Source organism: Mus caroli, unplaced genomic scaffold, assembly GCF_978045245.1.
Source record: "Mus caroli unplaced genomic scaffold, Mus_caroli_1 scaffold_16, whole genome shotgun sequence".
NCBI lineage: Eukaryota > Metazoa > Chordata > Mammalia > Rodentia > Muridae > Mus > Mus caroli.
In genome coordinates, this window is record NW_028227271.1 from 71,762,894 (window position 1) to 71,780,475 (window position 17,582).

Consider the following 17,582-nt stretch of genomic DNA (forward strand, 5'->3'; position numbering starts at 1 on the left):
CCATTCATGACTGATTGCTGAGAAAGCCAGTGTGTGTCCAGTGTGGGAAATCACAGGTATCCATGATTGCTGATTGTAGAGAGTCTAGGGGTTGGCATATTATAGCTACCTACTCTATCTTCTAGTTTTTACATACTTTCTGCCTATCTTCTGCAATATTTCTTGAGCCCTAGAGAGGATTGTGCAACCACCACATATTCTCAGTATCTCAGGCAGCCACGAGCCTCTGCATTTATTAATGTTCACTGCAGAGAAAGACTTCTCTGACTAAGGCTAGGCATAGCTGTTATCTGTAGGTATGACCATAGATATCTACAAGGTAGTTTTAAGCTATGTCCCTTTAAGTAAACAATAGTAGTAAGTTGCCATCTCAAGGTTATGGTATAATAAATTACTAACTAGACTTACAGTACCTGGGATGAGGAGGGAGGTCAGAGGCTGGTTGGTTATCTCATTATCACTATTTCAAAGGATAGGACTATTGATTCTTTTCCTCCCCAGTAGCAAGCATAGCTGTGAAAGCTAGCTTGGAGAGAAAGGTTTTCTCAGTTCCAGCTTACTATCTTGCAAACTACGTGTATAGAGTCTTCAACAATCGCCAAACCATACTTCTGAAAACTCTGACTCATTTTTTCCCTGTCACAAACACATATATGTTTGACATTCACTTTAAAAATATATCTCCCTTCTTCATATACTGTGAGGCTTAAAATTGGAGTTGGAATAAGTGTTTAATAAAATACCACTTCTTTAAACACCACTTATATTTGCTTCTTTGTTGTGGAATATGCAGTCATAGGAATGCCCATATTTGGGGAGCACTTCTGACTGAAATAACCATTTTTAGATCAGCTTTGTATGTGTTAGGTCATTGAAGGAACCTTGGGGTATAAGATCCTTTTTTTTAATCTTTGTTCTGTAGATCAGAGACTGAGAAACATAAAGCCAGTTAATATCACCAAGGCCAACTGGAAGATGTGAGACTGTGATACAGCCCAGGACCAATTCAGTACCTCTTCCTTTCAGTGAGGACTTTGAAAAAGAGCTACATCCATAGTTACCACATTCCATTCACAGTGACACTAAAACCATGTGTTTCACTTTGCCCCAAAATAAATTCAAAATAGACCCAGTAATTTAATGTAAGACCTGAAATTCTAAAACCATTAGTGGAAAATACTTACATAACCATTAAGCAAATCCTTTCTGAAAAGAACTCTAAGCATGGGAAATAGTCCCAAGGACTGACAAATGTGATCACAGAGGATCAAAAAGCTTCTACACAGTGAAGGAAACATCACCAGCCTGAAGAGAGAGGATGTAGAATGGGAAAGAATCTTTGCCAACTTTATTTCCAACATTGAATTAGTATCTGAATTTCACAGATGATTACAGAAAGTTAATTACAAATTAAAAATTTTGCCCAATCAATAAATAACCTAATGTACTGGCTATTTTTGTGTCAACTTGACACAGCTGGAGTTATCACAGAGAAAGGAGCTTCAGTTGAGGAAATGCCTCCGTGAGATCCAACTGTAAGGCATTTTCTCAATTAGTGATCAAGGGGGAAAGGCCCCTTTGTGGGTGGGACCATCCCTGGGCTGGTAGTCTTGGGTTCTATAAGAGAGTAGGCTGAGGAAGCCAGGCGAGGCAAGCCAGTAAAGAACATCCCTCCATGGCCTCTGTATCAGCTCCTGCTCCCTGACCTGTCTGAGTTCCAGTCCTGACTTCCTTTGGTGATGAACAGCAGCATGGAAGTGTAAGCCGAATAAACCCTTTCCTCCCCAACTTGCTTCTTGGTCATGATGTTTGTGCAGGAATAGAAACCCTGACTAAGACAAATTGGTACCAGCAGAGTGGGGTATTCCTGTGACAACCTGACCATGTTTTGGGGAGGACTGTGGAAGGACTTTGGAACTTTGGGCTTGAAGATCCATTCGTTGTTAAGAGCTCTGTCAGATGTTGTGTAGGAGCTTGGAAGATAATGTTGAGAACAGTGCAGAAGATGGAGGTCTGGTTTGTGAAATTTCAGAGGGAAAATTAAAGACTCTTTTCAGGGCCATTGCTGTTTTGATTGTGAAGATTTTGTAGTTCTGGTTAGCTGGGGCTGAAGAATCAGCTGTGATTAACAAGATACCAGAACTACCAAAGCAAAAACTTTGCATTACTGGGACTATTGATGCTGGTTAGCTGGAGCTAAGAAATTAGCGGTGATTAAGAAGAGACCAGCATCGTTGAGGTGACATCTTCTGGGGAGTGTTTTCTGAAAGCACAAAGAGACTGTGTTCCAGAGATAGGCAAGGTTATACTCCTTCTGCAGTGGGACTTGGTAATGTGTAAGGGTCACCCAGGTGGTACTGGTTTTGAAGGCATGAAGGGGTCATGCAGAGCAGCTCAGGCTCGGCACTGTGAGAGGCCATGGAAGGCCATTGGTGAAGGTGCAGCCTCAGTTGTAATTGAAGGCCCAGGACTGAAGGGGTCACGCAGTGTTTTGGAGATGCCAGTACCACGAGATGACCACCAAGAGCAGCAGCAGCAGTGGAGTACAGGCATCTGGAGCCCAGAGGACGACGTGTGTGCTACAAAGGGCATGGCTGGAGAAGTGACCCAAGCCCTTGGAGGAGCCCAGAAGATTGTGAGTTGGATCCCAGATGTTGGACGGTTGGAGATTGATTTTTGCTTTGATTGTGACTGTGCCCTGATATTTTCCCTCTTGAAGGAAGAAACTGTTTTAGTGGAGCCCACAGTTAAGAGACTTTTAATTGTAAAAAGACTTTGGATTTTAAAAGAGATGGATATTTTAAAGAGATTGAAAATTTAAGAATATGTAAAGACTGTGGGACTTTTAAAGTTATTTAGATCTTGGGGATGAATAAGAATGTAAGGGTTGAGGCTTACTAGTGATGTGTTTGTGTGTCAAGTTGACAAGGGGTCAATTGTACTGGCTATTTTTGTGTCAACTTGACACAGCTGGAGTTATCACAGAGAAAGGAGCTTCAGTTGAGGAAATGCCTCCGTGAGATCCAACTGTAAGGCATTTTCTCAATTAGTGATCAAGGGGGAAAGGCCCCTTTGTGGGTGGGACCATCCCTGGGCTGGTAGTCTTGGGTTCTATAAGAGAGTAGGCTGAGGAAGCCAGGCGAGGCAAGCCAGTAAAGAACATCCCTCCATGGCCTCTGTATCAGCTCCTGCTCCCTGACCTGTCTGAGTTCCAGTCCTGACTTCCTTTGGTGATGAACAGCAGCATGGAAGTGTAAGCCGAATAAACCCTTTCCTCCCCAACTTGCTTCTTGGTCATGATGTTTGTGCAGGAATAGAAACCCTGACTAAGACACCTAATGGAATCAATAGACATCTCTCAAAAGAGAAAGATAAAGTAACCAATAAATGTTTGAAAAATTGTTCTACCTTGTTGGCCACCAGGGAATCAAATACTAAAACTACACTGATACTCTACTTCAGGCCAATAGAGATGACTGTCACCAAGAAAACAAGCAAGAACAAAATGCTAGTTAAAACATAGAAAAATGGGTCTCTTATTAAGTGTGGATGGGGAAGTGTCACCTACTCTGGTAATCAATATGGGGTTCCTCATCAAACTGAAAACACGTGTACCACTCCTGGGAATATACCGAAGGGGCACTACATCAGGACCCCACAGCAACCCTTGCATGTGAATGTTTATTGCTTCACTATTCAAAATAGATAAGAAAGGAGATGAGCCTAGACAGCCATCAACAGTTTAGTGAATAAATGTGTTACATTTGCACGCTAGGATTTTATATCTCCTTAGAGAGAGATGAAATCATGACAGTTTTAGGGAAATTGGTTGATGTGGAAATCATTATGTTAACAGTCAGCCAGAATCACTAAGACAAGTAACATATTTTTATCTTATACACGGAATCTAGATTTAAATATTTATTGGCTAGATACAGGGGCCATGGAGAATCTTCCTTGCTTGAGTTCATGAGTATACCAGATGTTTACAAAAATTCTTTATGATTTGTCTAATATTCTCAATGTAAAATACATTATTTAATGATATTTCCCAAAGAATTATGATTTAATTGATTTCAAATACAAAAAGTTTGAAGCTTGTTTAGACAAACACCAGAATGACGATAGCCAGTTGTATGCTCCGAGATGAAGCTTCGTATTTGTTACTGACAGTACTCCATTACCGGGGCTGGATCTCTGCATGCTCACTCCTGCTAAAAACTGTCTTTTCTTCAAACAAAAGGTTTATGGAACTAACAAGCTCAAAATATCAGGCCTCAGTCTCAGGTACCATATTTAGACTAAGTGGTACATGTGGCAGTAAATTGAACATGACCCAGTAAGGACACTATCTTTGTCCCTGAGAAAACTCTGAGAAGCATGGGTCCCAGAATACACTTTGGCCACAGTACAGTAAGCTAAGTCAGGCTGTGCTCTTTGTTTCCCTCTGGGACGGTTGAAGATGAGTTAATAAGGACCCAGGTAGTAAGGAGAGAGGTGGGAGCAAAGCATACATTTACATTTATTCTAATTTTATTTAATTAATATCTAATTATATAATTTTCTTCCTTCCCTGTCCAAAGTCAGAGCCTCCTCTCTTTTATTCTTGCTGCATAGACACATAAAAGAATAAAAGCATGAAAACAACCTGCTGAGTCTGTCCAATGTTACCCGAATATATGTTTCTAGGGATGACCACTTGGTACTAGATAGCCAGCCCGGTGGCTGCTATTTGAAGAAAACCAAATTTCCCTCTCCCAGCAGTTGTTAATTACATGTAGCCCTTAATTTAGGGGTGGGGCCCTTGAGATATCTCCCATCTCCATTCGTGTGTCAGTTGTTGTTGGAGTCTTGTTTAGGCAGCCATGTTTTTGAGATTTCATATGCATAGCTTCCCTGTCATAGACAGAAGGCAAAATGTTATGTCAGTACTCTTACAATCTTTTCACTCCAACTTTGCTTAATGTTCCTTGGACTTTAGGTGCAGGAGTGTTGCTGTAGATGCATCCATTGGGGCTGGGCACTCTATGATCACTTGCTTTCTGAACTTTGACTACTTGTGGTTTTTATAACATTCTCTTGGTGCAACAAGAAAGTTCTTGGATGAGGAACGAGAGTTACACTTATCTGTACCCCTGTTAGATGATATTCTTCCGTGTTACATGCCATTCCTCTTTTAACTTGGTTCTTAATTTGGAGGTACCAGGTGATCTAAAATGTAAGACCCTCTGGCTGTTATGCATGTGTTTACTATATGCTTCAAATCTCATGAGCTTGTTTCCTTAGAACTGTTTTCATAAAGATTCAAAAAGCCAAAAACAAAACAAAACAAACACAAACAAAAAACAAATAAAACCAACCAAACAAACAAAAAAACAGCCCATGAAAGGGCATGGACCACATCACCCATTGGTTTATAACCTCACTTTAGATTACTGAAGGCTTTCTAATGTGGTGAACCCGTGCAGTTCTAGAATAAGAATAGAACTCCCTCCTAAATGCAGGGGGAAGGGGGCAAATATGGTAGCAGGAAACAGTTTCTAAATAAATTTGACACTACTGATGCTGTGGGCATTCTCAGAGAGGATGTGGAAATTCATTTGCCTTTCCAGTTGAGGAGAAATCTACGTAGGCAAAGGTGAGAGAACAGAGCATTCTTGGTAGGAGTCTCCAGGCTGGATTAGAACCATGATGGTACTTGGTCATGGTCCTCAGACAATCTTTCTCCCATTTGTAAAGGACTTCCGTAGCCCCTATCAGTCCATTACATGATAAAATTGTGCCCAAAGGAAAGCTCTTTTCTCTTCTTTTCTTTTTTTATTTTTAGCTAGAGAGGAAGCCAGATATAAAGGGGCCGACAAAGGAAAAGATGATATTTTGCGATACTGGGTGCAGAAAACTTGAGAGATGTGTCATCTGAAATCTTCTCCCAAAAGGAGCACATATATGGTCCTGACAGCTTCCTGGACACTATTGTGTTGCTTCCATTAACGCCCTTCTCTCAGAGTAAGAGAGAGATGGCCATTATGGAATGGGAAGATTCCGTAGAGACCCAGAGAGATCATGAAACATGCATGTACTAACAGGAAACAGGAGGTGACTCAGCAATTCTAAGTGGAATAAAAGAATGTGAAGGGGGAAAAACATGTGTGTTTTTTTCTTCATGGCACTGTGATAAGCAATCCAAGAACAGACCTTCACAAATACCTGACTCATAAAAGTCTAAATAAAGTTGAAAAATCATAATTCAGGTGTCAGTGCTGAGTTTATGCTAAGACTGTTTTAAAACATAAATAGAATTCCTTGATACTAGAGATTTTCTGGGAGTTCTGATTTATTCTGTTGGGAGAAAACTTCATGTGAGTTATCACTGAGCTTTGTCCTGAGTTTAGTACTTATGCTCTTACTTATTTGTTGTACTCAAGACTACTTCCCAAATGCCAATGTGGGGCTCTAACTCCTAGCTCTGGGATCGCTGAAATGGGGTAAAAGCTGCAGGCAACTGTATGAAAGCAAAATAACAAGAGAAGGTCCTCTCAGACATCGTTCCTATGTGATTTAATAAAAACACCACTTAAGAACAATAATGTCAGGAAATGATACTTTCAGAGTTTATCTTAAGGTTAATTTCCTCTTACATTAAGTATTTAGAGCTGTGGAATCACTGCATTCAATCATTTCTGCCATTCTTCTCACACTTGGCTGAAGAGACACTTTAAATGGAAAATTGCATTATAAATTTCTAAAAGGTGCAGAGTTATTCAATTCATATTTCAACTTTATTTTTTAAAGATCAAGTGAAGAACATTTTAAGAGGATGGGGATATAGGAGTAATATGAGGACATCTAAATATCAATATATATACATATATATATATATATATATATATGGTGATCACAAATGTTAAAAAATGCAAAAAAGAAAATTAGTCAATAGTATGTATTTCCTAATTTTTAAACTAATAACTAAAAGGAGATTCTTCATTGAATGCTTTAAATTTTTGAATAGTTTATTTCTTGGGTTAAAATAGTTTAATCTTTATAACTTGATAGGTTAAGTTTATATAGCTTTTTTTTTTTTTTTTTTTTTTTTTTTTTGGTTTTTGGAGACAGGATTTCTCTGTATAGCCCTGGCTGTCCTGGGCTTTATTTTATTATGTTAATATTTTACATCTATATTAACTGAGGTGTCTTGGACTTTTGAGCCATTGAAATATATACATATATGTATATATAAAATAATAGGAGCTGTATCTGTTTATAGATACATATCATGTGTGCACATATAATATATATAAATATATGCATATATTTTATATGTATCAAATAAATGTAAATATACTGAAATATTGAATGGATATTGAAATATGGCTCTTTCTGCAGAGCGTGGATTTCCCAGATCAAGCATCTAGCTATGCTTGTGCTGACTCTGTTATCATTTCATTCAGGAAAAAAAAAAGACTAACATCTAGAGTACTACAGAAGGACAAGCCTATACTCAGTACACCCATCATAGTCAGGATCTGATACCCCTCAAACAGAGAATTGGCTTTCCTTACACACAGCTCCATTTGCCACAGGAGCCTTGATAAAAGTTGATAATTTAATCTGTGTTCATCTGTGTGGTTGTTCTGCCTATTCTTCAAGAGGCCCGAGAAGGCCAAACATGAGTATCATGGAGGTTCATGCAGTAGGTCATCCACACCTTTCTTCTGATGAAACTCGATCCTCAAGTGGATTAGTGCACTTTGGGAGACTGAAAAGAAAAATGCCACCAATTGTTTCTTAAATGGCAGGGTTTATTTCAATACTCACATACAACTGAACAAGGCAAACTATTTACACAAAACATTAAGTACAAAAAATATAATACAATTTTTATCTGTACATAATTAGGATTCTTTTAGTTTCCACAAAAACATTGGCAGAGAGATGATGAGCGGGATGGAGAAGGAGGTCTAGGTGGGGAGCAATGCTGTGCTCTTGGCAAAATGCAGGACCATTTTATGACTTCATTGTTAAAAGTGATGAGGAAGGTGGAGACATTGATCCTGGAATGTGTCTAGGGCAGATACAAGGAGACATTTTCACTGCTGTAATAATGGTTCATTCTTATTAATGTTTGGTTAGACAGGTGTGAGTTTGGTTTGGTTGATTGGTTGGGAAGTGCCCCTCCCCACCCCTTTTGGAACTTCCATAATTGGTTCCATGAAAGACAGAATTAGTTCCCTGCCTGGGTTGACATAATTAGGGTCTTAAACTCATTTCTGAAAACAAGATATCTGCCAGGTGTCATTAAGTAAAATTTGAGGTAAGGGCCTGGCCAGCTCTCAGGAAGAATATCAATCCAATGGGTTAATGAGTGAAACAGAAAAATGATAGCTGCAGAAAATACCAATGCACATGGCTATTGAGACTTCAGGGCAAGTACTGACAGCCAAACACAAAGGCTTAATAGTGTGGGTTGCCTATTGTACCACGGAGAGAATACTCACCAGCCAGCAGCAGTCCCACACAGAACCAAGTGGTTGTTCTTTCAGAAAACTGTCAGGGAAATACAGAGCTATTTCACTCTTGAAATGGCTCTGTGGTAACTAATATATATTGCCTTTGAAGTTTTAATCTTAAGATCGGTAACAGTCTGCAAGTTTACCAAGGGCTGAAGTTGGCTTAGAAGAAATTTCAATGAATGAACAATCCTAAACAATTTTATTTTCTATCACAAAACAGGCAAGGAAGCGTAGCAGGTGTAAAGTCAAAACCAAGTGGTCACAGGTTCTGCAGAATCTTACACTGGGAAAAGCTGGTGCATCTTATTGGCAGATGAGGTGAATATCATGGTGATTCAGTGGCTGGAGAATCCCACTGTGCATGCTTTGGAAGCAGATCTATCAGCTGATTTGAGTCCACAATAACAGTGTAAGAGATCAGTGGTCAACTTCAGCATAGCACACACTACTAATGTCTTAAACCCAGGCGAAAAGTAATAATTTTGTGAACTTTTGAGCAGTTCTGATACTGGATTTGCAAAATATGACAAAACAGCCCAAATGATGTTCTAGTTGGTTCTCACTTCACAATATGTGTCGCTGTAAGTAGCCTGTATCTGTTTCCCTCATACCTATGTTCATGCATGAAGAGCAACAGAAACACCCATTGACTTCTACAGAAACAGAGCTGACTCTCATACCACAGAACAGGCTCTAATAAAGTTCCATGAAGATGTAAAAAATTAAAGCAACATCAGTTTCTTACAGGCTGGAACAGGGCCACTTCATCTGGACACAACACACTCTTGATCTGTTTTGAGAGCAAAACCACACTCGAACATGAGACATTTCTCTCATTTCCTGTTCCTGAGTTCAAAGAGACGACACACAGAATGAATTTCCTCAAAGTGTATACAACCAATGCATGGCTTCTAACTGGAACAATCAATAACCAGGAAGAGCAACAGCACATAGCTTATAAAAGGCACTAGCGACTTTGTACAGGAAGGTCAGTATCACCTTCTGCAGATAACAGGCCTCCTTTATTGTCTTGATGGAAGAACAGTTTTGTTTAACAGAGCCTAAGCTTTTTGTTTTGCCTGTATTTGTCTAACATTGGAACCTGTTGGTATTAAATTCCCAAGAAGCAGATAAAGATGAGAGTTATGGCTAATCTACTGGTTTTAGGTCCTTGATGGATTATGAAGGGGTGGAGATTTTCCTGCCTTATTTGCATTTTAGTGATTCCCTACTGCTGCTTTTGTCTTTCTGATCAGAGAGTATCCTTGATCAGTTTAGTTACATGTACAGTAATGTTCCCAGTAAAGCATTTCTGCTTGGGAACAGAGTTGATAGAGGCTCTGGTCATGGATAATAAGCATAAATGGCAGGACATCATTTTTCAAAGGGATCATGTTTCAGGGATGAGCTTTTATTATGAACTATACTATTTGTACCAGGCTCTGAATTTGGTATCCAGGAGACTGCATATAGTCTTTGCAGTCTGAGCTATTTTAAGAGACAGGTTTCCATGTTGCTTCAGCAACGTGTATCAAATTTCTGTTAATACAACATTATGATATGAAGTCTACAAGGAAGAGAAACTTTCGCAAATTCTATCAATAGTTCAATGTGTACATTAATAATCCACAGGATTTTTGTTACCTAAAAGGAGAAGTAGCAAACTGGAAAGCAACCATTTCCTTCATTTCATAAGATTATCTACAGAGACTACCTCAAGGCCATAGATTAGTATGTATAGAGCTTGGAAAATCTCCTTACATCACTTTAATTAATGATAACAACTGGAAAGATAAGATGCAGAGATTAAACAATCCCTAGGCCCTGGACTGTAATCTCTCAAAAGCATTCCCTGTGGTACATCTCTTAGGTTAACAAGAACATTGAGTTAAGTTTTCCCATTTCAGATGCATTTCCCAAAGAAGCAGAGTACTCACAATGCTCTGCAGTAACTGCTAGAAGACAGTATTACATACCCATGGTACTAACAGGCTTTGGAATCTTGACAATGGTGTATTAACATAAGTCTCTAGATGCTCCATGAAGTAGTAAGAATGAATGGATGAACTGGGCCTGCCCAGTTCCATCTTTAGACTCTAGAAAGACACCAGAGAACTTGAAAAGGAGTCTAAGTGCACTGTTTTGACATCTCCATGGAAAGTGATATTTTTGAGCCAGGAGACTTGGACATAACCTGTCACCAGATGATCTAATGCTGACACAGTTCACTGTACCACCCATTGGTACATAGTGTCTGCTACTTCCAGTTGGAGCTCCCCAACTGGGTTTTGACACAGTAGCACTGAAGTTAGTGTACTCCAAAGTGTGATTTAAAACTTGAACGGCCCACCAAAGAGTCTAGGAAAAGTTTAAAAAGTTGATGACTCTGGGGAAAAACTGATGAGGAATTTGGCTTGTTCTGTTGGGGAAATATTTGTGGTTATTCAAAAAGGGAAAAATATTCAGAAAAGAAACATGTGGATATATCCAAATTCAAATACCAGTAGGCTGTGCTTAGGCAAACTGACAGAGTACAAGTCTGATGCATATTTAGGATAACATCTCTTGAGCTACTCAACTATGTAATAATATAGTCCATAGGTGGAATTCCCTTTGATGAGAAATTGCCTACAGTATTGAAGGCAACACCTGATTCTATCAATGATTAAGGTGGAACATTTGCTGATATGGGGGTCAGTCAACACTGGCAGTTTTCATTCCTTTGTAGATAAAAAAGGAGATAACGATGCCCTTGACTAAGACCCATGCACCCAGGACACTTGATTATGGATGCATCCAAATGCCAGAACCTCAGTACTTGGTTGTGGGCCAGATCCTTACCAGAGGGCATGCAGCAGATAATCAGCAGAGAGTAACATGACCCTTGCTTTTTCATATCACATTCCACATCTTTTTTTTTTTTTTCTTTTCAGTATTACCTGTGAGTCAACAGGGTCCAGATCAAACACATGGGTTGGTCCTTCGTAGGGACAGAGACATTTCCATAGCAGATGCTATCACAGTCATTCAGTTTATGGCTTCTCTTCAATTCCTTTAGTGTCTCTGTCATTCCATCATGCACTCAAGAAACCCTCTTCTCTTCCATCAACACACATGTTAATGTCAGGTAGAATCTACTTTAATATGCATTTTGATGCATCCAAGAGGACAAAGGTACTAAGGTGCTATGAGAAAGTCTTAAGGAGCAGAGGCATAAAGGTGCCTAGCTTGCACTGGATGGTTTTGAAGAAAAAGTCTAGGACTATTATGACAGAGGTTTTTCTGTGAAGCAGAGCTTCACCCAATGTCCCAGAGTTTCTTAGGACTCACTGAGATAGCTTCAATCAATGGTGACAGAACCCCCAGTTCCAAGAAAGTCCCCAGGGTATTTGGAAATACTTCTGGCTATACAGTGTGCAAAAATTCTCTTCTTTTTTTTTCTGCAGAATGTCAGCACATAGAATGATTGATGACAGTCTAATCAGAGAGAGGACACCAAAATTGAACCCTAACTCTAGAAAATAAGTTGATTAATGTCATTTAGCAACAGGTTCAGCCAGATGTAGCTTAGAATATTAATTCCTCTGTGTGTTTCTTTCATCAAAAGGCAAAAGGAAAGAAGAAAGAGAGGGAATAAAGAAGGCATAAAAGAAAGGAAGAAGGGTTATGAGGAGGAAGTAGGGAGGGAAATAAAAGTGTGTGTCTGTGTGTGTGTGTGTGTATGCGTGTATGGTGTGCATGTGTTTGTGTTGTGCCAGTGAAAGTTCTGGAGTGTGGCATACACTGCACCAGGGGCCCCAGCTGTACACCTACAGAAAATAAGCCACACAGCAGGTAGTGAAAAGCAGAATACAGCTCAAGGTATTCCTAAGGAATTGCTCCAATTGTTCAGCAAAATAAGAGAAAGGGACCCGTGGTGGTTGGAGGTGGGGATTTGAACAGAGAAGGAGGCAATAAAAAATGAGACTTCAAAAAAAGCAATACTAATATCAGGAAACTGTCTTATTTCAAACTCTGGGGTGGGGTTACTATATCAAATTGATGAAAGTCAGATTACAGGTCATTTAGAAAGCATTTCCTATCAAGTGTAGCCATACGTTCTTGAAATATTTGTACTCTTCTTCGGAGGGGAAAGAAAGTGACCTTTTAAACTAGAGAAATATTCAAGAAGGGGAGATTATTTTTAAAACAGTAAAATAGTGCTATGCCAGGAGGATTTATTCTTTTCTTAAAAGAAAGTAATGAGATGAGTTGAAGCATCCACTAAAAATCCACCCTAGAGACAATGAATAAATCATCTGACACATTCTGTCTGGTGAGTGAGGATTTTAAAAATGTGTGTGCAATGGAGGCCTCATACACTGTAGAAAAAGTGTGTGAAATGCCACACAATGTCCCACCCCGATATTCCCATATGCCATTTCTTCACAATCTGACACATCTCCCAGAGCCCATCTGCTGTTTTAATTTCAATTTTAACACAGAGTTATATCTGAAAAATGTGTTTATAGGAGAATAATTTGTGATTAATCATAAGATTTTCTGGAATGTTTTCTGAGATTGCTTCTTTATATTCCATGGGGGAAAACATATACTCATTAAAAAAAACTGTAATCTTCACTCCCTGTGCTCTATATCTGCATAGGCATGAAAGTTTATATATTCATAAGAACACATATGAGTGCCTACCCAGGCCTTTATCATAGTGACCACTGGTGCAGACAAACCTTTTGTCCTCACCTTAGAAAGCATTAGATCAGATGTTAACCACTCTATACTCCTCTGAGGACCTCAAGAGTAGCCTTAGAACATTCAACCATTAGGATGAGAGAGGAGGGTCACTGAAACCCTGATCTTCTTCTCCATTACCTCTCGTGGTACATCCTGACAGCTACTGTCTTAGAGCAGAAGTGGGACTCAGTAAGCCAGAGGACAAGGAAGGCAGCAACTGAGGTAAAGCACAGCAGAGCCTTTCCCTCCTCTGGTCTTGGGGCAGCAGGGGACAGATGAGGAGAGCATGGTACTGGAGTGCCACTCCAGTGTGACTACACTGAGGAACAGCTTTACACACCTTTAATGCTCTTGATAGGGGCCTTGCTGCACATTAGCCACATCAGAGATGCTGAGTACAAAAGAAAGCCATTAACAGCATAACTGCAGAACACAAAAAAAAATAAAATAAAATAAAATGTAGCTTTCAATTACATCAGTTAATTAAACACTGCATAACACACACAAAAAATTTTTTTGAAAGTCGCTTTCAATTACAGTTTGGTACTTTCATTATTTTCCATCATAATTGTTGAAGAATTTTCTCCTCATGGAGGGAGGGAGGAAAGGGTGTGGAGTCTACGCAAATGCTCAGACTGGCTCTTCAGCTAGGAAGCTCACTGTCTGGGAAGTTGGTCTTCAGGCTCAAGGAGCTTCCTGGGATGACATGGAATCCAAAAGTCAGAGGAGTAGGGTTAGCTTCACTGTAGAACAAGCTGTAGAACACTTTTGTGTGTCTCACGCGCTGCTCTCTGCTTCATGTGTTCACCAAACAGTGATGACAGTCACTGCCCCAGACCAAAGCAGCGGGTCTCAGTAGACCAGACTCGGTGCTCCAGGGCAGGTGGAATCCCTAGGCAGAATCACTCCAAGTGCAAACAAGCTGTTTCCAAGAACCAAGAGTCATCAGGTTGGGGGAGTTGGCATTAACCACACCTTCATTCTGTGAATTACTCTGGACTGTGTGTGTGTGAGGGTGGGGTGGGGGGATGCATCTCTCAGATTAAAGTGCCTGGTTATTTGTTTGTTTGTTTCCAAGTTAAAACATCCTGACCCTCTACACTCAAAAGCATGACATTGCTATGTTTCCAAAGACACTTTTCAATGTGGTTGGCACATTTATGAAATAAAACTCCTGAAAAAACAGTAGACTAGTTAGAGTTTAGGATGAGTACAATACAAAATGTCATACCATGGCTCACTTCGCAACAACCAAATGTTTTCTATAGACCAGATTTTCACAACACCACGTTTAAGCATTTAAGGGTGTGCACTTTTTTGGTAGCGACGGGAAAGTCCTGGTTTGAAATGCACTTGAAATGGTTCCACACGTCATCTCTGAAGCCTCAGAAATATGGGCAGCCATGGAGCACGGTTTTGAGGAGCAGCGAGTTTACAACGAGCCCAAAGTATAAGAGCTGCTAGTATTCATCATAATTGTTGAGATCTGTAAAGTAGGCGTTGGAATAGGTCTTCCCAGTGAGATGTGGGTTGAAGTATTTGTTTCTCTCCTCTAAGATCAAGTTGTTTTTGTTAAATGCCTGTAAAATATGTTTGAAAAGATTTAGAATGCTCAGTAAATAGTGATTCAAATGAATAAAATCAGGAGATGCAGTGTGGAATTCAAGCTCTATTCGAAGGCTCTATTTAGCTTCAAAAGTGCCTTCTCATTTACTGCCTTCTTAGCTCATTTGCCCCAAGGAAGACTTGGCTAATAACTAAATGAGGGTGGCTGTCTTCAACAGCATCTGGCCTACTATAGCACTTTAATCAGGATGGAACTGAGGGAGCAAGAATCAGAAATCCAAAGTCTGACTTTCTGGAAAATCCCTAAGACTCATGCAAATTTACATGCATGGCCCAACTTACCATCCATACCTGGGATACATCAATGTGCTTCTAGACTTCCAGAGAGAGCTGCATTTAATGTGATGATTTCACTAATCCTTTGAGAAATTTGTAAGTGTATTTTAATCATATTCACCTTCTATTTTTCCTATTATTTTCCCACCTCCCAAACCATCACCTTAATATTCTATTTTTAAGTTTTTTAAAATAAATAATCCAGTGGCTTCAATTTATGTTACCTATAGATTCCCGAGACCAAGGTCATTAACTGGAGTATGGACAAGGAGCCACATGCTTAAAGAAATTAGTCTTCTGGCCCAGATGCCATTATAATTTACCAAAGACCTTATAGAGATTATTTGAACAAGGGAATCTGATTTAGAGGCCTTAATCTCTTTTTACTCCGTGCTTGTTAAACGGTGTCATGTCTGCTGTTGCTCTCTGTGACTCAGGTTAAAGTCAAAGAGCCAAATTCTTCCAGGGGGAAGGCAAACACTGAGAAGAACAAGATAAAGATGAAACAGAATAACAGAGGCTAACTTCAAACAAATAGTCAAACAGAGTCACTGAAGTATCCACTGCAGACTAGGCAGACACCCACATACATGGGGTCCTTCCCATTATGACAGTGACATGTCTAATATCATCTCACAATGAAAGACTGCACCCGAGGTGAGAACCCATGCCAGTTCAGTTACCTACTACTGAGTAAAATAGCAGGACCACAGGGTCAATGATGTGTCTGCATCAAGCTACACCAGGTCTGCAGATTTGTTTCAAAGGCCAGTAGCTCAGGTTTTCCCTCAACGCTATAGCCCATTTCTGATAGACTGTGAGTGAACGCTCCATCGATCACTTTCTCCTTGATCCATCATCTTTTTAAAAAACTGTATTTAAAATTTTATACAATGTTAAAATTTTCCCACAATAAAATGATATCTGGTCCCCCTCTCCTCACTCTAACTCCTCTCTCATCACCCCAACACTTCTTCTTCTGAACTTCATGCTTCCATGTCTGCTTGTTTGTTTGTTTGTTTGTTTAATAACCAGTAGGCTTAGTTATTACTGCCCATATGTTCATGAGTATAGGGCAGGAGCATGAGAAACCTACTATGGACCATATACTCAGTAAAGAGTGATTCTTCCTCCCCCAGAAACAGCCCACTAGCATAGCTCCTCAGTATGTAGTAGGATCTTGAGATCATCTATGCCCTGTTTATGCTCAGACTGCAGCTGTTTGATCTTGTATAGATAAGCAGAGATGTTGTGGGACCATGATGGTGATAACTGTAGCACAATCATCAGACAGTATTTCACAGCACTCTTCCCAACTCTTCCCTGATTCCTGGTGTTGAGTGTGCTATGTATTCTTACAAAAGGGAATGGCATTTTAAAGTTAGCCATCACAGCAGAGACAGGCTATGCCAGCATTTTCTAAGAATGTTAAGGGAAACAACTAACTCAACAGGAATACAGAAGATGAGTCAGTCTTGGCTTAGGAGAATTACCTTCATGAACATGGAAAATAGCCAAAGATGAGTACAGTAGACAAAAGCCCCCATGTCTTCCCAGCTATACCTTGACCTCTTATATGAACACAGTAAGAACAGCAGCTCCCATGCTGGTCCTCGAGTGATGTCATTGAAACTTCATAGCATAGAGTTATGCATTACTATATCCATTTTACATAGGAGCATACTGAGACTGAAGGGAACTCTGCTCATTTCCTGAAATGCACATGGACATCTGAGTGCCATACTGTAGTCTTTAGACTGCTGTCAGTCCTTGGCTGGAGGTCACTTGTTGAAAGATCTCTTTTCAAAGGCAAGAAGCAGAGATGTGACATAGCTAGACACCCTCCAAGATTTACTATCTACTGGTATTTTACATCGTTTTTTTTTTTCTGTCTTATTTCCAATATGAATAGGCAAATAAGAAAACAAAATTCCAAAGACCTTCCCTCCATCCCCAAGAGTATCCAGCCAATACTCATAGGCTTCCTACAACTACTACAGGGGGCATACCAAAACCTACACTGTCTGCACTCACCAAAGAACATCCAGCCAACACCCAAAAGTCTAGAGTAGCTGGTCTCTCTCTATCCATCATCAGGACCACCACCACTGAGCCTGGCTGGCAGCCCCAGTGTCACCTACATTTGTGGCCTTCCTAGCTGCAGCTGTTACTGCAGATTCCTTACCTTGATGGCCTCCACAGAATCATATTTGTCCAGTTTGTTGATGTGGTTAGTTATGCTGCTATTGAGGGCGGCAGGAGAGACAGGGTGGATGACAGTTGCATCATGGGACTGCTGCTGGTACCTCTGGCAGTAGGTGTAGACAAGCAGTGTGAGGAGGCAGCCAAGAATGGAACTGCTAAGCCCCACGGCCATCATGTGGAACATGTTGAACTCTGTGGAATAGGGCAAATGTTTGTCATATCACTCTTGAGAAG

At 40.0% G+C, this 17,582-nt stretch overlaps 1 protein-coding gene across 4 annotated transcripts in view; it reads right to left on the minus strand.

Moving 5' to 3' along the window:
- Positions 1-7,790: 7,790 nt before the first annotated feature.
- Sema5a (semaphorin 5A) overlaps positions 7,791-17,582 on the minus strand; it is a 460,555-nt gene continuing 450,763 nt past the window's right edge. For all 4 annotated transcript variants that reach the window (XM_021182965.3, XM_085832019.1, XM_029469705.2 and 1 more), the window contains 2 exons: positions 17,329-17,540; positions 7,791-14,821 (listed from right to left, as the gene is read on the minus strand). In XM_021182965.3, coding sequence (XP_021038624.1) covers positions 14,702-14,821; positions 17,329-17,540 — 332 coding nt within the window. In that variant the 3' untranslated portion in view covers positions 7,791-14,701. The remainder of the gene's footprint in view (positions 14,822-17,328; positions 17,541-17,582) is intronic.